We start from the raw sequence: 16,501 nt of genomic DNA on the forward strand, positions 1-16,501 counted from the left end.
TGCTGTAATCAGGTTTGCAAGTTACAGCTGTAATGTTGGCTCATCTTGTTCAATTCCTTTCACAGCTGGGTGTTTGACTTACTAAGCAGTTGTATGAGCATCAGCTCCTTGCACAGTAGGGAGTTAAGGTCCAGAACGGAAACTGCACTTGAGATGCCCATAAACCAGAAGCAGCTTAAAAAATCAGAGGTTGACCACTATGAGGAAAAAGGGAGGTAAATGCTCTTTCTATGACACACACCTGCAAAGAATAAAGAATTGTAAGCTAAATTATAACGTTGCCACAAAAGCAAATGGATATGAAGTAACCAGGGATAAATTTAGATCAAAATTAAAACTTTCAGCCACTGAAACATTTCAGTTCAGGAATAGTTTAATACTTTGAGCTGAGATAGAAAAGTTCTGTGTGTTTCAAGATGGAGCTAGGACTTAGGATGCTGTGACATGTATGACTGTGATTGCAGGTGATGAGAACTCAGCTCTTTTTTAACCCTCTGCTGAGACTATGTTTGCATTATTACTGATTCTTTTGGGTTTTTAAAATAATTGCTACCACAGAAATCTGAAAAAAAAAATATATAGTTAACACAACTATACAGCCAGAGCATCAATATCTACAGAATTTAAAAGGAGATCTCATCTAGCAGCTGGCAATTCAGTTACCAAGATAAAGCACGGGTCAGGAATCTGTGCTCCTGAAATGTCTATTTAAAGTAGGCATGTTTGCGAGACAACATCTTTCTCTTCCCTTCCTCCAAAAGAATGTTATTGAAGAAAACTCTTCAAAGGGAATTTACAATTGCTACAAATGTTTCCTTCTCTAAAACATTTACAGCTGCAAAAATCAGATTGCTTTCCTGTCTTTTTCTTTTTAAGAACTACTGTGTTCTACCTGTAAGTTGTTTCTATCTGTCCCAAACTTCTGCACATTTTTACCAAAGCACAAACAAAGGAAAGAAACTTTACGTATGAATGTGCTTTATACAACCTTTATTTTTAAAGATATATTTTCAAAGGTAATTTCAGTCCTGCTACCTTTGAGACTTATCATTTTTGTACTGCAGAAAAGTGCTGGTTTTCACGGATTTCCCTCATTTAAACATTCATCTTCAAGGTGGGTTATTAAAAAATTGCTTTCAGTGTGTGGTTTCAGCCCTAAAATATATATATTTGTTTGAAAATATTGAAGAAAAGAAGTAATGGACTACTGTCAGCGTTTCTATAAGAAAGATTGTATCACTCCAGAAGGGCTTAATAAGAACAGTATAGACAAAAGTGAAGGATGAAATTACATCTTACACCATTTGCTGAATCTTCTCATTTTGTTGCTGCTACAGGTAGGTGACAGAGATAAAGAAAGAATATGGTGTGCTGTAACTATACCTTCCACTGGAAACTTCCTGGAGAGATGTTTCCAAGTCCAACTTAGGACAGTCTGGTAATTTATTCAAATTAGTCTGAGAGTAGTCTCCAGAGTCTCACAGACTTACTTTTGATCTTTGAATTATACCATAAATTCATTTTCTCCCTCCCATAGGTAAACTACTAATGAATTTTCTTGAAAATATTACATGAACACCAGGTTACTGTCACATTTGTCTTGGGGATTTTTTTCATCTGATCATAAATTGCTAATTTTCTTTCAAACACAATCCATTTTAGTCATTTAGAGAGGTAGAAGGTCTGCATTTCATCTTATAATGCATACTACAGTGCTGCTACACGGACTGCGATGGTCCAGTAGGTCTTTCATTTCATTATTTAACTTATTCTATCAGACAGCAAGTGTGGCCAAACCCCTGGAGCAATTGGATGTTGTGTTTGTGGTCCATTCTCTCCAGCTGATATTTGAATGTTTTTAATGCACTTCATATTAAAATGCTTCTCAGAGAAGCTCAAAGGAATTAATTACACCCTTAGAAGGAAAGCAAAAACTGCAGCCAATATGCATTTAATTGCATCTCACATACAAAAGCATTCCTGTAAATTAGTCTAGAGGTACTTATTCACTGGTTCACCAGCAATGGTTAGATGAATTAATCTCATGACTAGTTTCCTCAATTCCATAGCTGAAAAAATGGTGATAGAATTCATCAGCTTTTAAAACAAAAATTATTCAGTATAACCATGTAATTAATGAGGTATGCTAGGAAGGAAATGATCCTCTAATTGGTGATGTTGGATCATCTGATGGTGTTTTGCTTTTTGAAAATTTTAGCAATAAGATTTTATGATATGAAGAAAGCCTTCAAACCCTCTTCTGAGGGTTCATATTCTATATAAATATACAACTTCATAAAATACATCTGGCAGAATTAAGGGGGAAAGGAAGCTCTTAATTTGATGAGGTCAGAAGCATAGGATGGCTTTTTATGTAATGGTAATGTCTCTAATGAACTGATCTACCAATTAACTAGGTAAAGGACTAACAAGATCAGAGTTTATAGTTAGCATAATTTGCACACATTGTTCAAGGCATGTATATAAACCTGACAAAAATTGAGAGTAGAATGTTCCAGCATGTGACAGCTTAAAATAAAAAACAAGAAATATTACAGGAATGGTTACTGAAGGCCTCAAGCCCATCCAAATTAAAGTGTTTTCTTTGTTTTGACAAAAATAAATCCTGCTCTTTTTAGAAACAAAAAAAATTGCCTTCCATTTTACACCAAAAAATATCATACATTAATGTAAAGCACAATCAATGCTAATTTGTGTGGGTTTTGGGGATAACACTAAGGTTTTTTCCAAATTTGTGCACAGTTGATCATTGAAATGCATTTGTTCAGTTAAGTAGTGTGACACAGATATTCTTTTGAGGAGTGATGTGTTTAAACTGGCTAACTAAGATAGCTGTCAGAAGAGAAATACAAGTCTCTGTTTTACTGCAATAAAGAATTTTAAATTTGGAAACCTTGAAGATTAGCAAATACTGTGGAGTGGGAGTTCAGAAGACAGGATAAACATTTTTTTAAGCAAATATTTTTAAAAATTTTGGTACAATTTAAAAGCAATCTCTTTACTGAAAATTAAAAGACTTCATAGAAAATAAAAGACAAATAGACTTTTCTGATTGGAGGCCATTCATCAGCAGTATTTATTAATGAAAATCCAGGGCCATTCTGGAAAGCCAAGAGCTATGTCAGGGGGTCACAGCTGCATGGATCCACTACTGAAAGTGTCTTATAAAATCAGCTGTCACTGCTGTTCCATTCTAGCTCACACAGGGATAGTTTCTTCTGCAAAACAAAACAAAACACAAAATTCATCTCCTCTGCATTATTCTTGGAAGACAAGCTCTTCACTTATGCATCATGAAGTCGGGGTAACTGAACTAGTTTAGATGCCTGAATTAGACAATGCTACCTTCTACCATTCAAGGTTAATACAAGGAGAGAATTTTCTTCCAACTCCTTTGCATTCCAGCATGAAAATAACTCTATTTGAATAATGATTTACTGGTGAATAAATGAATTTCATTTTGAGGGACCAAAAAAACCCCATTTCCAAGGGTGAAAGAATAGTGGAAGAGGGTGGCATGTAATAAAGCCAAAGATAGTAAACGAAGGAGAAAGAATTAAGTTTGCAATGTGTTAACAAAGACTGAAGTGCTAACAAAGTGCTTTTAATTTTATTTCTGCTAGAGCTGACAATAATGTGTTTCTTGCTAATTAAAGATGAAATCTCTTTTACTTGTTGTAGGTCAAAAAGTTGACAGTTCCTAGTGCAAGGAAAATGCAGATTTTCATATCCTGCAATGTTTTAGATAATAATAATTTTATCAGAACAGAGAAAACATAGAATTCTTAACTCATGTTGGCCAGAGAAAAGACTGTCATATCAACTAAGAGGAGCAGAAGCATTCTATTACCAAGATTTTAAATAGGTATTTTCTAAGAAAAGCTCTCAAGAAAATTTTAAATATTTTGTATAAAATTTAGATTTCCTACTGACTTTTCACAGTTTTATATTTTTCTAGTTGCCCTCTTATTGTCTTATCTTGATTGAGTGCAAATAGATTAATTTTTTGATATAATGTTCCAGATATAAGTAGAGTTGCATTGGGACACATTTTCAGCCAAAGTAACATTTTTTATGTGCATCAAACAAAAACTTTCAATTTTAAGTTCACTAATTATCCATTATTATTACTTTAGTGATTATAAATCGAAGCTACATGAAATATATAGGAGATTGCATTTCAATGCAACTATTAGAAAAATACTTTCAGATTTGAATAAAAATCATTTTTTGTGCTTCAACTACAGAATTAACATTAAATTTTAATGCTCCTGTAGCTTAGGCAATGGTTAAAAGCATATTTTTATGATGTTCCTGATACCTTTATGATGTTATATTTTTTGCTATTATTAATACAGTTGAGAATTCCTCCAGCCCTCCAGTCTTTCTCTAGTCATGCTTGTCATGGAAGTAAAACAGCTTCTTAAAGTAAACACATATTTAACACATGTTAACATAAATTATATAAAGTGTGGACTATAGTTTCAAAAAGCTTTGGATTGCTGTGGAATGTTTCAGCTTTTCTTAACAGAGAGAAAAAAAAGAGAGAATAATGTGATTTAAAGTCTTCTGATTAAGTCTCTCTGATATGATCATCATTCTAGTATATTATAGTCTAGATAATGTTAAATTTATATAATTTGTTTGTTTGTTTGTGACCTGGTACATATATATAAGCACAATGCTTTACCCCTTTCTTGGGAAAAAAGAATCTCTTAGGGTAAAGGAAGAAAATTAATTTGTCAGCATTCTTCCTAATCCTATGGGCAGGGTTTTCTATCTTAATTAAGATTCAACAAACTACAGGTTGTCTCTGTAATTTTGCTTTGTTTTATAAGACAAGTTCATTGTTGCCAGCTTTAGCCATGCAGCATGTGAATAATTTTATTTTATGATTTAGGACTCTGTTCTGAACATTTTTCATTGTTTTCCTTGACGCACCCTCTTAATAGTCTTTTAACCTGTTGTATAGACTATTTTTATAAATGTTCTGAACTCAGGTCTTAGTTTCTTACCATTTTTAAATTTATTCAGCCCATTTTTGGGGGAGGAAAAAGCTAACTCAAAGAGGAGCAGAGAATATTTCAAATATTCAAATTCTGACAAATCTTTTACTCTCCCAAGGACCTACTGAATGGGTTTAGGTTTTGACAACTTTATATTTTAATTAAAAATAATTAGATCTTCTCCAAATTTAATTAACTTTTGGTTTGGTTTGGTTTGGGTTTTTTTGATAGTACTTGGCTAAAAGCAATGGAGTATTTTTTAAAATATTACAGAATCTGTAAACCACTTATTTATAGTAGTCTGAACTTGCATTATTCTCTCACTATAAAGAATAATTTGTGTATTCTCAGATAATGGAGAAAAGTTATTGGCATAATGGATAGATTGCAAAATGACCAAGTAAAATAATTTCTTGAATATTTTATGTTATTACACCAGGTATTTTTCTCTAAAGCTGTCAGAGTTGAATAATTACATTTATTGTCATGGTTAATGCATGATTCCCCTAATCAGCTGAACTTGCACAGGAACTGACTGGCGTCTTTCACCACCATAATGAATGGTAATGCTGCTGATGACAATGAGGCAACACGAGATTGAAAGGCAGATTAATGCAAATGAGACTTTTGACAGCAAACTCTTGTTTCTAAAGGCAATTCTTCCTAGATCTAGGAAGAACCTGTGAATTCTGCTAACAGAATCCTACAGATTATAGCTTCTTTCTGTATTTTGAATACATTTCAAGATGCCCTTTAAGTTGTAGAGATGTGTATCACCGACTTTTCTAGTTCTAATGGATTTTCTACTGTTGTGGCAGTGCCCCACCAGCTTTGCATTTATTAGGTTGCTGTACTCTCAACAGTACAAACAGAAACAATGTCCACTAAAGTGTACATCTGTAGAAGAGATATCTTTCTTGTAATCATAATTAATGGTCAATTATAATGTCATATGTATTCTGTTCCTTCTTTTTCTTGTTTTGCTTTAAAAATCCACTTTTATGAGTTGAAAACCATAACCAAAACTGAAAATGGATTTTTTTCTGTGTTTATTCCCAATTTTTACTATGCATAAAAATCTTCTCAGAAAGTCTTACATTAGAATGATTGAGGTTTAACATAACTAGATAAAAAATTAATTTTGAATTAAAACCCCAGATTTGTGAAGATTGAACCACAATTAGATTAAACACTATTTTGTTTGTCTTAGGGAAACACTTATTGTATCAATCCTGCATCTTGAGTGAGCATGCCAGATGGCTGTTTAGAAGATTTGACTTTTTTCTAAAATAAGTTTGATAAAAGTTCTGTTAGAGAAAAGCTGAATATAGCCTGAAAAGTCACTGTATAAAGTTTTTTTCCCAAAACGCTTCACATGAAATTGTTTATTTTGATTAGCTGGCTAATTATAGTGCAGATCTGCGTTATTAGCATTAATTTAGAATTTTCAATTAAGACAAAATATTTCTAGTTGAAAAACTACTGTTTTCATTAAATGGTGTTTTACGGAAACATATATGTTTCAATGTTGTTTTATGAAATGCTGGCAGGCTTGGGTGGAATACTGCTCAGTGTCCTTTCTATTTTGTCAGTCCCAATCAGTTTTCCAATGTCATTGGGAACTGGAGTCTCAGTTTCTAATTTTCAAAGACTCTGAACATCTTCCCCACAGAATTAGCAGAGTTTTTTCCTGCTTTCTGCAACTTAAACTTCTTTTTATGCATTGAAAAAGTGAGAAAATCTTTCTGTGCTTTGGAATCTTTTGTGAGACAGGAATGGTGATGTTCAACCAGCCATGTTAATTTACATGAGATATGTGGATTAAGTAATTTTTTCCTTTTTATTAATTCTATCCAGGATCAACACTGTTATAAATCAGTGTAAGACTTTCTTTAACAAAACCAGAGTTGAGCTTCAGGGTGATGATGAGAGTGACAGAATTCATGCCACATAATGACAGAACCCAGTATTCCTAATGCATGCACTGAAGCATATTCCTTACGGAATAAGTCAGAGAAAATAATGTGAAGGTTAAGAAAACAGTGCTGCTAGCCTTTCATGCTTCCACCAAAATTATCCTGGTCCACTACACGCATTCTCTTTCACACGTAGAAAGTGGTGTTTAAACTTCCCCTCAGATACATATATAGTCTTTGCTATTCCAGTCTTCATTATGTCATCATCCCCCTAATTATCATCCCAGTATCCTGAGCTTTGTGTGAAGAACTAGAAATAAGCTGAAGGAAGGAAGGGCCATGACCTGTGCTGATCTCCCACTGCCCTCACAAATCCTCCACCAGCTGAGTGAGGGACTTCATGGGGTCCAGGTAGAGCCCCTTCCCTGGATCATCATGAAGGCATTGAGGACACTGCCCCCTTCCCAAACAGTATTACAGGCTTTATTATGTGCAAGACACGTTTTCTCCTGAAGGAGTCATCCCTGTTGAAAAGCATGAAAAAGAGCATTCTGTTAACCATTATTTTTAGGGAATTTGAAGAAGTGCCTTTGTACTCACATTTTAATTACAGATGAAAATTTGAGCACTCTTAAATCCAAAGATACGTGTAGATAAACAACAGAAATATAGAAATAGAGCTATTTTGAGATATTTTGAGAGATCATTTGCAGAGTGATAGAATTTTGGGATAAGCTATGGAGATAAAATTGGTAAAATGTTAACATAAATGTGGAGAAGTTGGAAAATAGCATTCTAATTCCAGTTCCCCACTCTATTGTACTTTTTGTAATCATAGATTACTGTCTCAAGTGGGGACATTTCATATTCATTTTTTGTGGTAAAAGCTTGCAATATTATGTTCAAAACAATTGACTACCAATTTTTAGTGCACAAGAACTGAGGGAAACTGCAAGATATTTTATTCTACTTTAACTCTTACAAATTAAGAGTTGCCTTAAAAGAAAAAAAAAAGAAAAAGAAAAAGAAAAAGCAAAGAAAAGAAACTTTCCAGAAAGAATTCTTTCTACTGGAATAAAGCAATGAAAAAAAAAACACTATGGATTTTAAAAAATGTCTTTTAGGGGATTTACTCCAGATAAGATCTGAAATCTGCCCACTCTGAGTTTAGTTCTAATACTAATGAGTCAGAGGTAATGGATCTGACCCAATAACATCAAGGAAAAGATCCCACAGACACACATCCCTTCACAGAAGTGCTACAGAGGTGCTTGGGCACAGAATTGACACTTACTCTAGAACACAGGAGCTAGCCACAACTTGGCTGTGTGAAGTCAGTGCTTTTGTCATGATTGATTTCAAGGTGTTTCTTTTTGCTGGCAATTTTGCCACTTTGTGACATTTATTTAATCTAGTAGGGCACTCTTAGGATATATATTGCTCAAATACCTGGAAGTTTAGTTGGTCTCTGAAGATGGAGATGTCTTAGCCTACACATGCTCAGGGAATGGACTCTCCTGTGCATTACTGAATAATAAAGGACAGTGCAGTTTTGAAACACTTTATGAAATTAAAAGACATAGCAGGACAAAAACTCAGGATATTTTTAGTAATTGAGTCCCACTGTACCCCAGGACATTATAAACCAACTTTTCCCAAAATAGTCTCTAAGCTCTGTAGTCCCCCACTAAGATGTCAAGTCATCACAGTTTCAAAAAAAAAAAAAGAAAAGAAAAAGAAAAGAAAAGCAACCTTTGTGAACCGTGCTGGAGTAACTGTATTAGCTAGCTATTTCTGCTGTGTGGTTACCTTTGAAATTAAAATTAATTAATGTTAATTGTTGGTAAAAATTGTACAAAATTGTGAACAGCCAATTTTGTAGAAAGTGATCTGTGAAATTACATATTCTGGTACTTGTGGATCCTCAGAGATGCTGTTTAGGATTGCATTGGGTTTGTATCTTACTTTTCAAAATTCAAAAAGGGAAAATGTATTCAGCTTGTGTTTCACAAGGAACTGGAGATAAACTCTAGACACAGCAGAGTCTTAGCATAAACAGTACATAGTATATGAAGCCTTGAGCAATGGTGTGATGGGTAGCACAATCCAACTCTTTTTTAGATTAAATGTGTTTATATATCTATCTTAGATCAAAGAGGGAATGAAATTAAGACAGTAGGTTATGTAGTTATAACTACAACTTGAATTTTAATTATAAAGAGGAAAATGAGTTTGCTTTTTTAAATTTCATAGCTGTTTTGATTTTGCTTATGATAGTCTTCCTGAATTAATTTTAACTGTAAGAATCCCATGCAGGTTAACAGCAATTAGCTCAACCTAAGGAACAGTCTGAGAAAATTTGGTACTCCCGTGTTCTGCTCTATTGTTTCACTAAAAGAGCCTCAGGATAATCGGCTGCTTTGCTTTTTCCTATGACCATTGATTTGTATTAGTCAGTAGCCCCACTACTAGTCAGTGCAGCTCCACTATTTCAAAAGCCCCATCACTGACCATGACTACGTAGGACCAGAGTGTTTTTGAAATTTTCTACCTTTTCTGTAGTGTCAAAGTGTTCCCCTTGGAAGCTGCATTTTGCTAATGTTTCATGTCACCAGAAGGAGACTTCAGTAATAACAATATCAAAGAGGACTGATCTTCCTTGGGGAAGTTCCTACCTAGAAATAGCCCTGACTTTCCCTGCTGTCCCCACTCATTTTGTACATCAGTGTCAGCCCAGAGAAATAACAGGGTGGTATGTGGTATAGAAAAATTGTATAAAACATGATGGAGTGTGGAGTCATTGTCCTTGCAGGTGTTTAATGAAAGACTGGACATGGAACATAGTGCCATGGCCTAGTTGATATGGGGGTGTTCATTCATAGGTTGGACTTGATGATATTAGAGGTCTTTTCCAACATAATTGATTCTGTTATTCTGTTCATTAGGTAGAATGTCCAGTTAAGTGTAGATCGAGTATTATTACCCTGTTTGCTGTTGTATTCAATAATGTGTATTGAAGCAATTAATTAGACATATAACTGGAAAACTAATAATGAAATGCATTGTGTTATATCTGTATAAACACACACCATCTATTTTTTTTACTTTTTTTTTTCACTCTTTCTTTTTATTCTCACTACTTGCACTTCCATTGCCACAACATCTAAGGACATCAGCCAGGTAGGATAATATTGCCTCAGAAGCCATAAAAAATAATGGATTGAGCTAGGAAAAAAGTACAGGCTTGAAGATTCTCACCCTTTTCTCTTGACTTTACTGAGCAAAATATTCTGCTTCCCAATGCTCTTCTCATTCTTCTGTTTTGGTCCTGCATTACTTGTTAAACATAATTTTTTGCTGTGTATTTTCCTGCCCTCTGAGATGTTTCCTTTTTGCTGGTAGTTGGTCTTCTCAAAAAGGTGCCTTTTACTTGACCTATTCATGATGCCTATGTATCAGTGAAAGTGATATCTTCTATTTGCTATGTCCCTTTACTGATTATATCACTAAACATCACAAAAATTAGTAGGAAAAGCAGTAAAGAGGACAAGAAGCAACACCACACACAAGGGCTCTTCATCATCCATTACTTGAGAAAAGCTGATTTGCAGGAATAATTCCCCATAGGTACTATTACGTAATAGTCAGTAAGGTCATTTGAAGCCTGTATTCTGAATCTGTTAAAATAAGAAGCTCTAATCTTGTAAAAATTTTCATTTTCTCTGATTGTCAGGATTCCTAGGATGCCTGGACAAGACTAATCTGGTAGAGGAACTACTACATTTATCATCATACAGAAGTACAGCACTTATCTCACAATATTACTTGCTTTCAGTTGTTGTTATCATCAATTGGCTAGAAAGGAATTAATAGAGGTTGAAAAGTAAGAAAATGTCACTAGCACTGTAAGAATTGAAAGATTTTTGTGTTTGATTGAAATTTCTATGTTATTTATTTTTTTTTACAGTTTATAGTACTGTAAACACAAACATATCTAATCCTTTCCCAAAATTATAAAGATGGTAATCACTTAGAAATATAACCAAGTTTTTATAGAAATAAAGAATGGATAGCTAAAGCCGTAATTAAATTTGTACTCATGGAGAAACTCCTATTTGGTACAAAGGGATTTCAGTGTCTACAGAGGTATAGAAATACATGAAAAATTGGTAGAGCTGAAATACAAGAGAATTTAAGTTACATATTCTTGGTCACAAAACCCCCTTTTGTCACTTTTTTCTGAGTTTTGGAAAGTACAGTACTTCCCTAAAGGTACTGATGCTCTCCTCCTAGACTTTTAGAAGGATGCTTCATCACAGGAGTTTTACTTACTGGGCTCAGTGTGAGCTCTGGTAACCAAGTCTTGAAACAGAGCTGTTTGTATTTGTTCTGTAGAACCCTCAGCAGGAGTTCACTGTCTTCTCTAATGACTTGTTTTTTTTCTTTTATCTGTGTTTGTTTATCTTTTTTTTTCACCCTCAGAAGTGCTGGGGAGATTCTTGTGGTCTCTGCAGCAGAGTGTGCAAGCATTCTTTCACCCAGTCTTGTACCTTCGTAATTTTGATCGTGAGCCTCACCTGCTGACCTGACCCTTTGGCTTTGACCTTGGATATACCTCTTCATTACCAACTTTGCTCATCAATTTGGACTGTTTGAACTGCTCTTCTCTCATACAAGTGCTGTGGGACTGACAACACTTATGGCAGAATCCTGCTCCTTCCTGCTGGGAATCTGAACTCCCAGCTTGCCTACCCTTCCTTTGCTACTTCCTGAGATATGCTAAGTGCTTTTCGTTAGACCTGAAGTCTGTAAACTGATTTATTCCACAGAAACTATCTTTCAAATTGAGTATGGGCTGCTGAGGAATGGTACTGTGCCTCAGTGCTGTCATCTTGAATTAATAGATTTTCTTCTATGTACTTTTATTCGTATCTTGATTTTAACAGACACTTTCATTTCTTGAGTAGTATTGGAGGTCTAATTCTTAACATATTAATAAGCTACTGAAGCTGCATTAGAACACCTGAAAATCTTTATTTTCAAAGACGTCTGTGGTGCTATGTCAGATTTAATAGTTTTAAGATGTTGTATTTTTTCTCTTTCATTATTTGAAGGAACTAATACTGGCTTAAAGGATAATGACTTCTGCTTCTTATAGATATTCACCTGAAATCAATTTGCAAAGAAATGCAGGAACAATTTCAAAATCAGTTAACTGTGAACTCAGATATGTCCCAAAGTAAGGTTGCATGGAGCTTTTTTCCACAAAAATCTGTTTTTTTAGAGCATTATCTGTGTCTGTGATACTGTTTCCTTCAGTGTAAGTCTGATGGAGTAGTGAAAAGAAGAAGGAAAGAGGCAATAATCTAATTGTAGCATGATTCTTGGTCTATGCTAATATGGATAAACAAAGAAATACCACATAGGGAGAATCTATTTTGCATTTCCACAGTGCCCCCTACCTTTTCGCCCTGTTCTTTCCCCACATGCAGGTCTGTATATAAAATAGATACACTGCACCCCTTAAGGGTAAAAGCAAATCCATGGCAACTCCCTGATGGGGTAGTTCTAATAGATCAGTGCTGCTGTCCATGAAAGTTCCTGAGCTCTTATAAAACTGTTTGACTCACAAATCTGATCTTCGTGTTGACTCTACAAATACGATCTTGCTTTCGTCATGACTTCTTGGAATTCAGGCAAATCCAGAGGATTTTTTTTAACACTATTACTTTATTGAAAACTCAGAAGAATACTCAGTCTTAGACATTATTATAACTTCAAACCATATCTCAGAATTTTTTTCTTTCTTTGGTAGCAAATTAAAGTTATTTTTAGGATAAATTATATTCCTTTTCCTAGATTTTACCCTCTTTTTTACATCTGCACCCTCTTAGTATCACATTCGGGCTCAGAATGGTAGTAATAAGTAATATTTTTTTTACTTTGGGTCTGATAATAGCTTTTCTCTCCATCCTCAAAAGTATTGCATAAACCAGAGTGTTATGTGCTTTAACCATTGTTTTCATGCTTATGGTCTATTAATATATTATTAATATGTGTGTTAATCTATGACATAGTAGTACAAACATGCACAATATTATGAAAGACTACAGATAATCACAGAATCATTAAGGCTGGAAAAGATCAGCCTTCAAGATCATGAAGTCCAGCCTTTGACTGAACACCACCTTCTCAACCCAACCACAGCCCTAAGTGCAATGTCTAGTAATTTCTTGAACACCTCCAGGGATTGTGACTCCACCACCCCCCTGGACAGCCCATTCCAATGCTTTACCAACCTTTCCATGAAGAAATTCTTCCTGATATCCAATCTGAATCTTCCCTGGCACAGCTTGAGGCCACTTCCCCTTGTGCTGTCACTGGTTACCTGGGAGAACAGGCCAATCCCTGCCTGGCTAGACCCTCCTTTCAGGGAATTGTGGAGAGCAATAAGGTGCCCACTGAACCTCCTTTTCTCCAGATTAAACAACCCCAGCTCCCTCAGCTGCTCCTCACAAGACTTACTCTCTAGACCCTTTGCCAGCTTCATTGCTCTTCTAATGTTTTTTTTTTTTCCTACAATGTCTTTCGGAGATCAAACTAATTATTAGATCCTATAATTACCAATATACATCTTGTTTCAGTCATTGCAATTTGAAGGGTCTTCTGATGCGGAATGAAAAATTAAAAATTAAAAAAAAAATAAATCAGGTGAAGTTTCTTCTTGTGAAGCATGCATCTTGAGACTTTGCTCATTAAAGTAGCAAGTCTAAATTTATACTGAAAAACATCCCTTTTCTATCTTCACAGGCATATAATTTAAACATTAATTTTAAATATCCTCAGGGCTGTTGGACAAGTAATGAAGGTTTTTCCTGTTAGTTTCATTCCGTTTTCTCACACAGCCTTCAGTTCATTAAAGAAGACCGGAAAAGTTTCAAAGTTGCACAATGTAAGAGAAGATAACATTATTTCCTCCAAAATGTGCAAGCAAGTAAACCACTTAAGGTTTGACTGTTCCTAGAAATGCAAGCACATCCATCTTCTCATCAAGTGTTATATAGGTGCTAAGGCTCAAGCTGTGTCTACTATTTCCTGTTCCCTTTGCTCCGATGGAAATCATTTCACCAGGCTTAAGTTGGAAAAGAAATAAAATTAGTGGCTCCAGGAGAGTTGAGAATTTTACAGGTTTTAATATTTTTTTTCTTTTTTTTCTTTTTTTCCATTTTAAAGCATGTGGAGAAGACTCCAATGTGTTTGCACTGACTCAGGTTTCTCATGTATTATTGTTAGACCTAAAGTCACCAGCTGTCTCTATCTTGAGATTGATATGGAAGATATACACAGATCATGAGCAGCTTTCTGAACTCTTTCTCCAACCATGTAGTCTTTGTGCACAGTAACCATGTTCATTATCATAAAATGACTATTTATGAGCAGAAGGTGGAAAATACCACAGTTATCTGGACATTGAAGAGAATAGTTTGAATTTATGCTAAATAAGATCTCTGTATACATTTGGAAACAATTAAATATTAGTTCAGATGTATGTGATGCAAAACACCTGGATGCTTTTCATAACTGACTTTATAGATTTTTTTCCCCCTTGGAACAAATGTTTTTATATCATTAAAATAAAAGATGAACAATTCAACAGTAGGATGGAAAAAATATGCAGAGGAAAAATAAGTTCTATAATATACACAATGAAATAGAATAATAATAGCATAGTGCTGCTTGCATTGCCTACACTATACAAGGATTTGGTCACCTACACTGAACATCAAACACACTGAAAAATTTGAAGTGTAATATACATGCATTGACTTTTCTCCCAGTGTCAATCTCATACCATGTGACTAAGTTTCTTAAAATCTTTCTTGAGGCACATTTACAATAAAATCGCATTATAAACTATTAATGTTGCATATGTTGATGCAAAGCACGTAATTAAATTAACTTCAAAAAGGAAAGATTTGCTATAAACCTGTGAGCACTTGTGAAGTGTGCCATCATTGTGGGACACTACACGCTGCTGATTTAACTTCATGGTTATAAATCCCTTACATGTATAATCCCCAAACTTTCTTTTCAAATGTAAGTTTCCTTTTTTGTCTTTGTTAAGTAACGATGTGATTCTTAAAATAGTTTGGCACTGTCATATTATATGCCATAGTTTGTTTATTGTGATACGGAGCTAGAATGTTTGATGATAACAAGCATAGCTAACTGCATTAGCAGTGAATATATGATGACACTGAAGTCTCTTTCTTTACATGTGTGATTTTTCTTTTAAAGTTTTCCCTCACAGAGGACTCAAGTTCATTTTAGCCTGGTATCACCACACTTGCAGTGTTTGCCTTGATATAATAACATTACTTCACCTAGAAAGAGTGTGCTGGGCAGAAAGTAGAGAAAGCCGTATGAACCTCAATCTTCCACTCAGGTCATAATTTATGGATATGTTGCCATCTTTCATAATACAAATCCTAGACTGTTGGTAGTACAGCAAATGCTTTCCCTCTTAGGGGAACTTCTATAGACCATATCCTCTCTTCACTCAGCTAGTGTTTTTCTGTTTCTATACAAGACTTCTGACCTAACGCAATCTTTGATTTTCCTTTTGCTGAAAAGAACCGACAATAATAATGAAGTCTATATATTCCCAACTCAGATCACCTTCTATAACTTTTACAGGTAGACACTTTGCACCTTAAGAATTTTCAATATCATTGATGTTACAATTCCTGCTGAAAACAGTGATAAAATTCACAGATCTTATGGGGAAACTCTATCTGCGAGCAGGTGAAGGAAGTACGCAACCTCCTGCTCGTAAAATGCAAAATCATATTCGGGACAGGGCAATGTTACGAAGCCGTTCAGGAAGCATGGAGCTCACGCATTCTGTGCCCACAGCCTGGCTTCCGCAGGTAGCCGGGCGTTCGTGGTGAGAAAAAGCAGTGACCGCGGCGGCTGTCCGCACCCGTCCCAGGCATTCCAGCTGCCCGAAACCCGGGAAGGGGGACACCTCTAGTTTTCCAAAGAAAGCAACTCACCTGAGCAGTACAGCAGCTTCCCACAGATAAAACCCCGAGACAGCGGCGCGGAGGTACCTAATCCGGGCCATGCTGCTCGGAGACGCGGCGGAGCCCGGGAGCGGCGGTGTCGGAGGCATCGGAGGGGCTCGGCGGCGCGGCTCGGCGGGCTCGGGCGGCGCGGCTCCCCGCGGGCGGGCGGGCAGCTCCCAGCACCCTGGAGAGCTCCGGGGCTCCGCGCCCGCCTCAGCGCCTGGCGGTCCCCCGCGCCCTCCCGCTGGGCCCCGCCGCGCCCGCCCCGCCGCTCCGCATCGCAGCCCAGTGGGAGCCTAATCCCAGCCGCGGCGGCGGCGCCGAGCCGCGGCGGCGGCGGGAGCCCCCCTGCCCGCCCGCCTGCCCCCGGCTCCTGCCAGCAGCCGGCACTCCGCCGCCGGACGCATCCCGGGCACGGGGAGCGCCGCGGCCGGCGGCGGGGCGGGCGGGAGGCTGGGCGGGGGCCGGCTACGGCCGCCCCCCGGAGAGC

General features: G+C 36.5%; 1 protein-coding gene across 3 annotated transcripts in view; it reads right to left on the bottom strand.

Moving 5' to 3' along the window:
• The window catches only part of GLRA3 (glycine receptor alpha 3), a gene marked incomplete at both ends in the record, with an annotated part of 86,050 nt that extends 69,932 nt beyond the window's left edge, over nt 1-16,118 (bottom strand). For 2 of the 3 annotated variants that reach the window (XM_082282555.1, XM_082282553.1), the window contains one exon: nt 16,000-16,118. In XM_082282555.1, coding sequence (XP_082138681.1) covers nt 16,000-16,118 — 119 coding nt within the window. The remainder of the gene's footprint in view (nt 1-15,999) is intronic. The other variant, XM_082282554.1, reaches the window with a different exon arrangement.
• Nucleotides 16,119-16,501: the final 383 nt, after the last annotated feature.

Source organism: Coloeus monedula (genome assembly GCF_965178545.1).
Source record: "Coloeus monedula genome assembly, chromosome: 5".
Taxonomy (NCBI): Eukaryota; Metazoa; Chordata; class Aves; order Passeriformes; family Corvidae; genus Coloeus; species Coloeus monedula.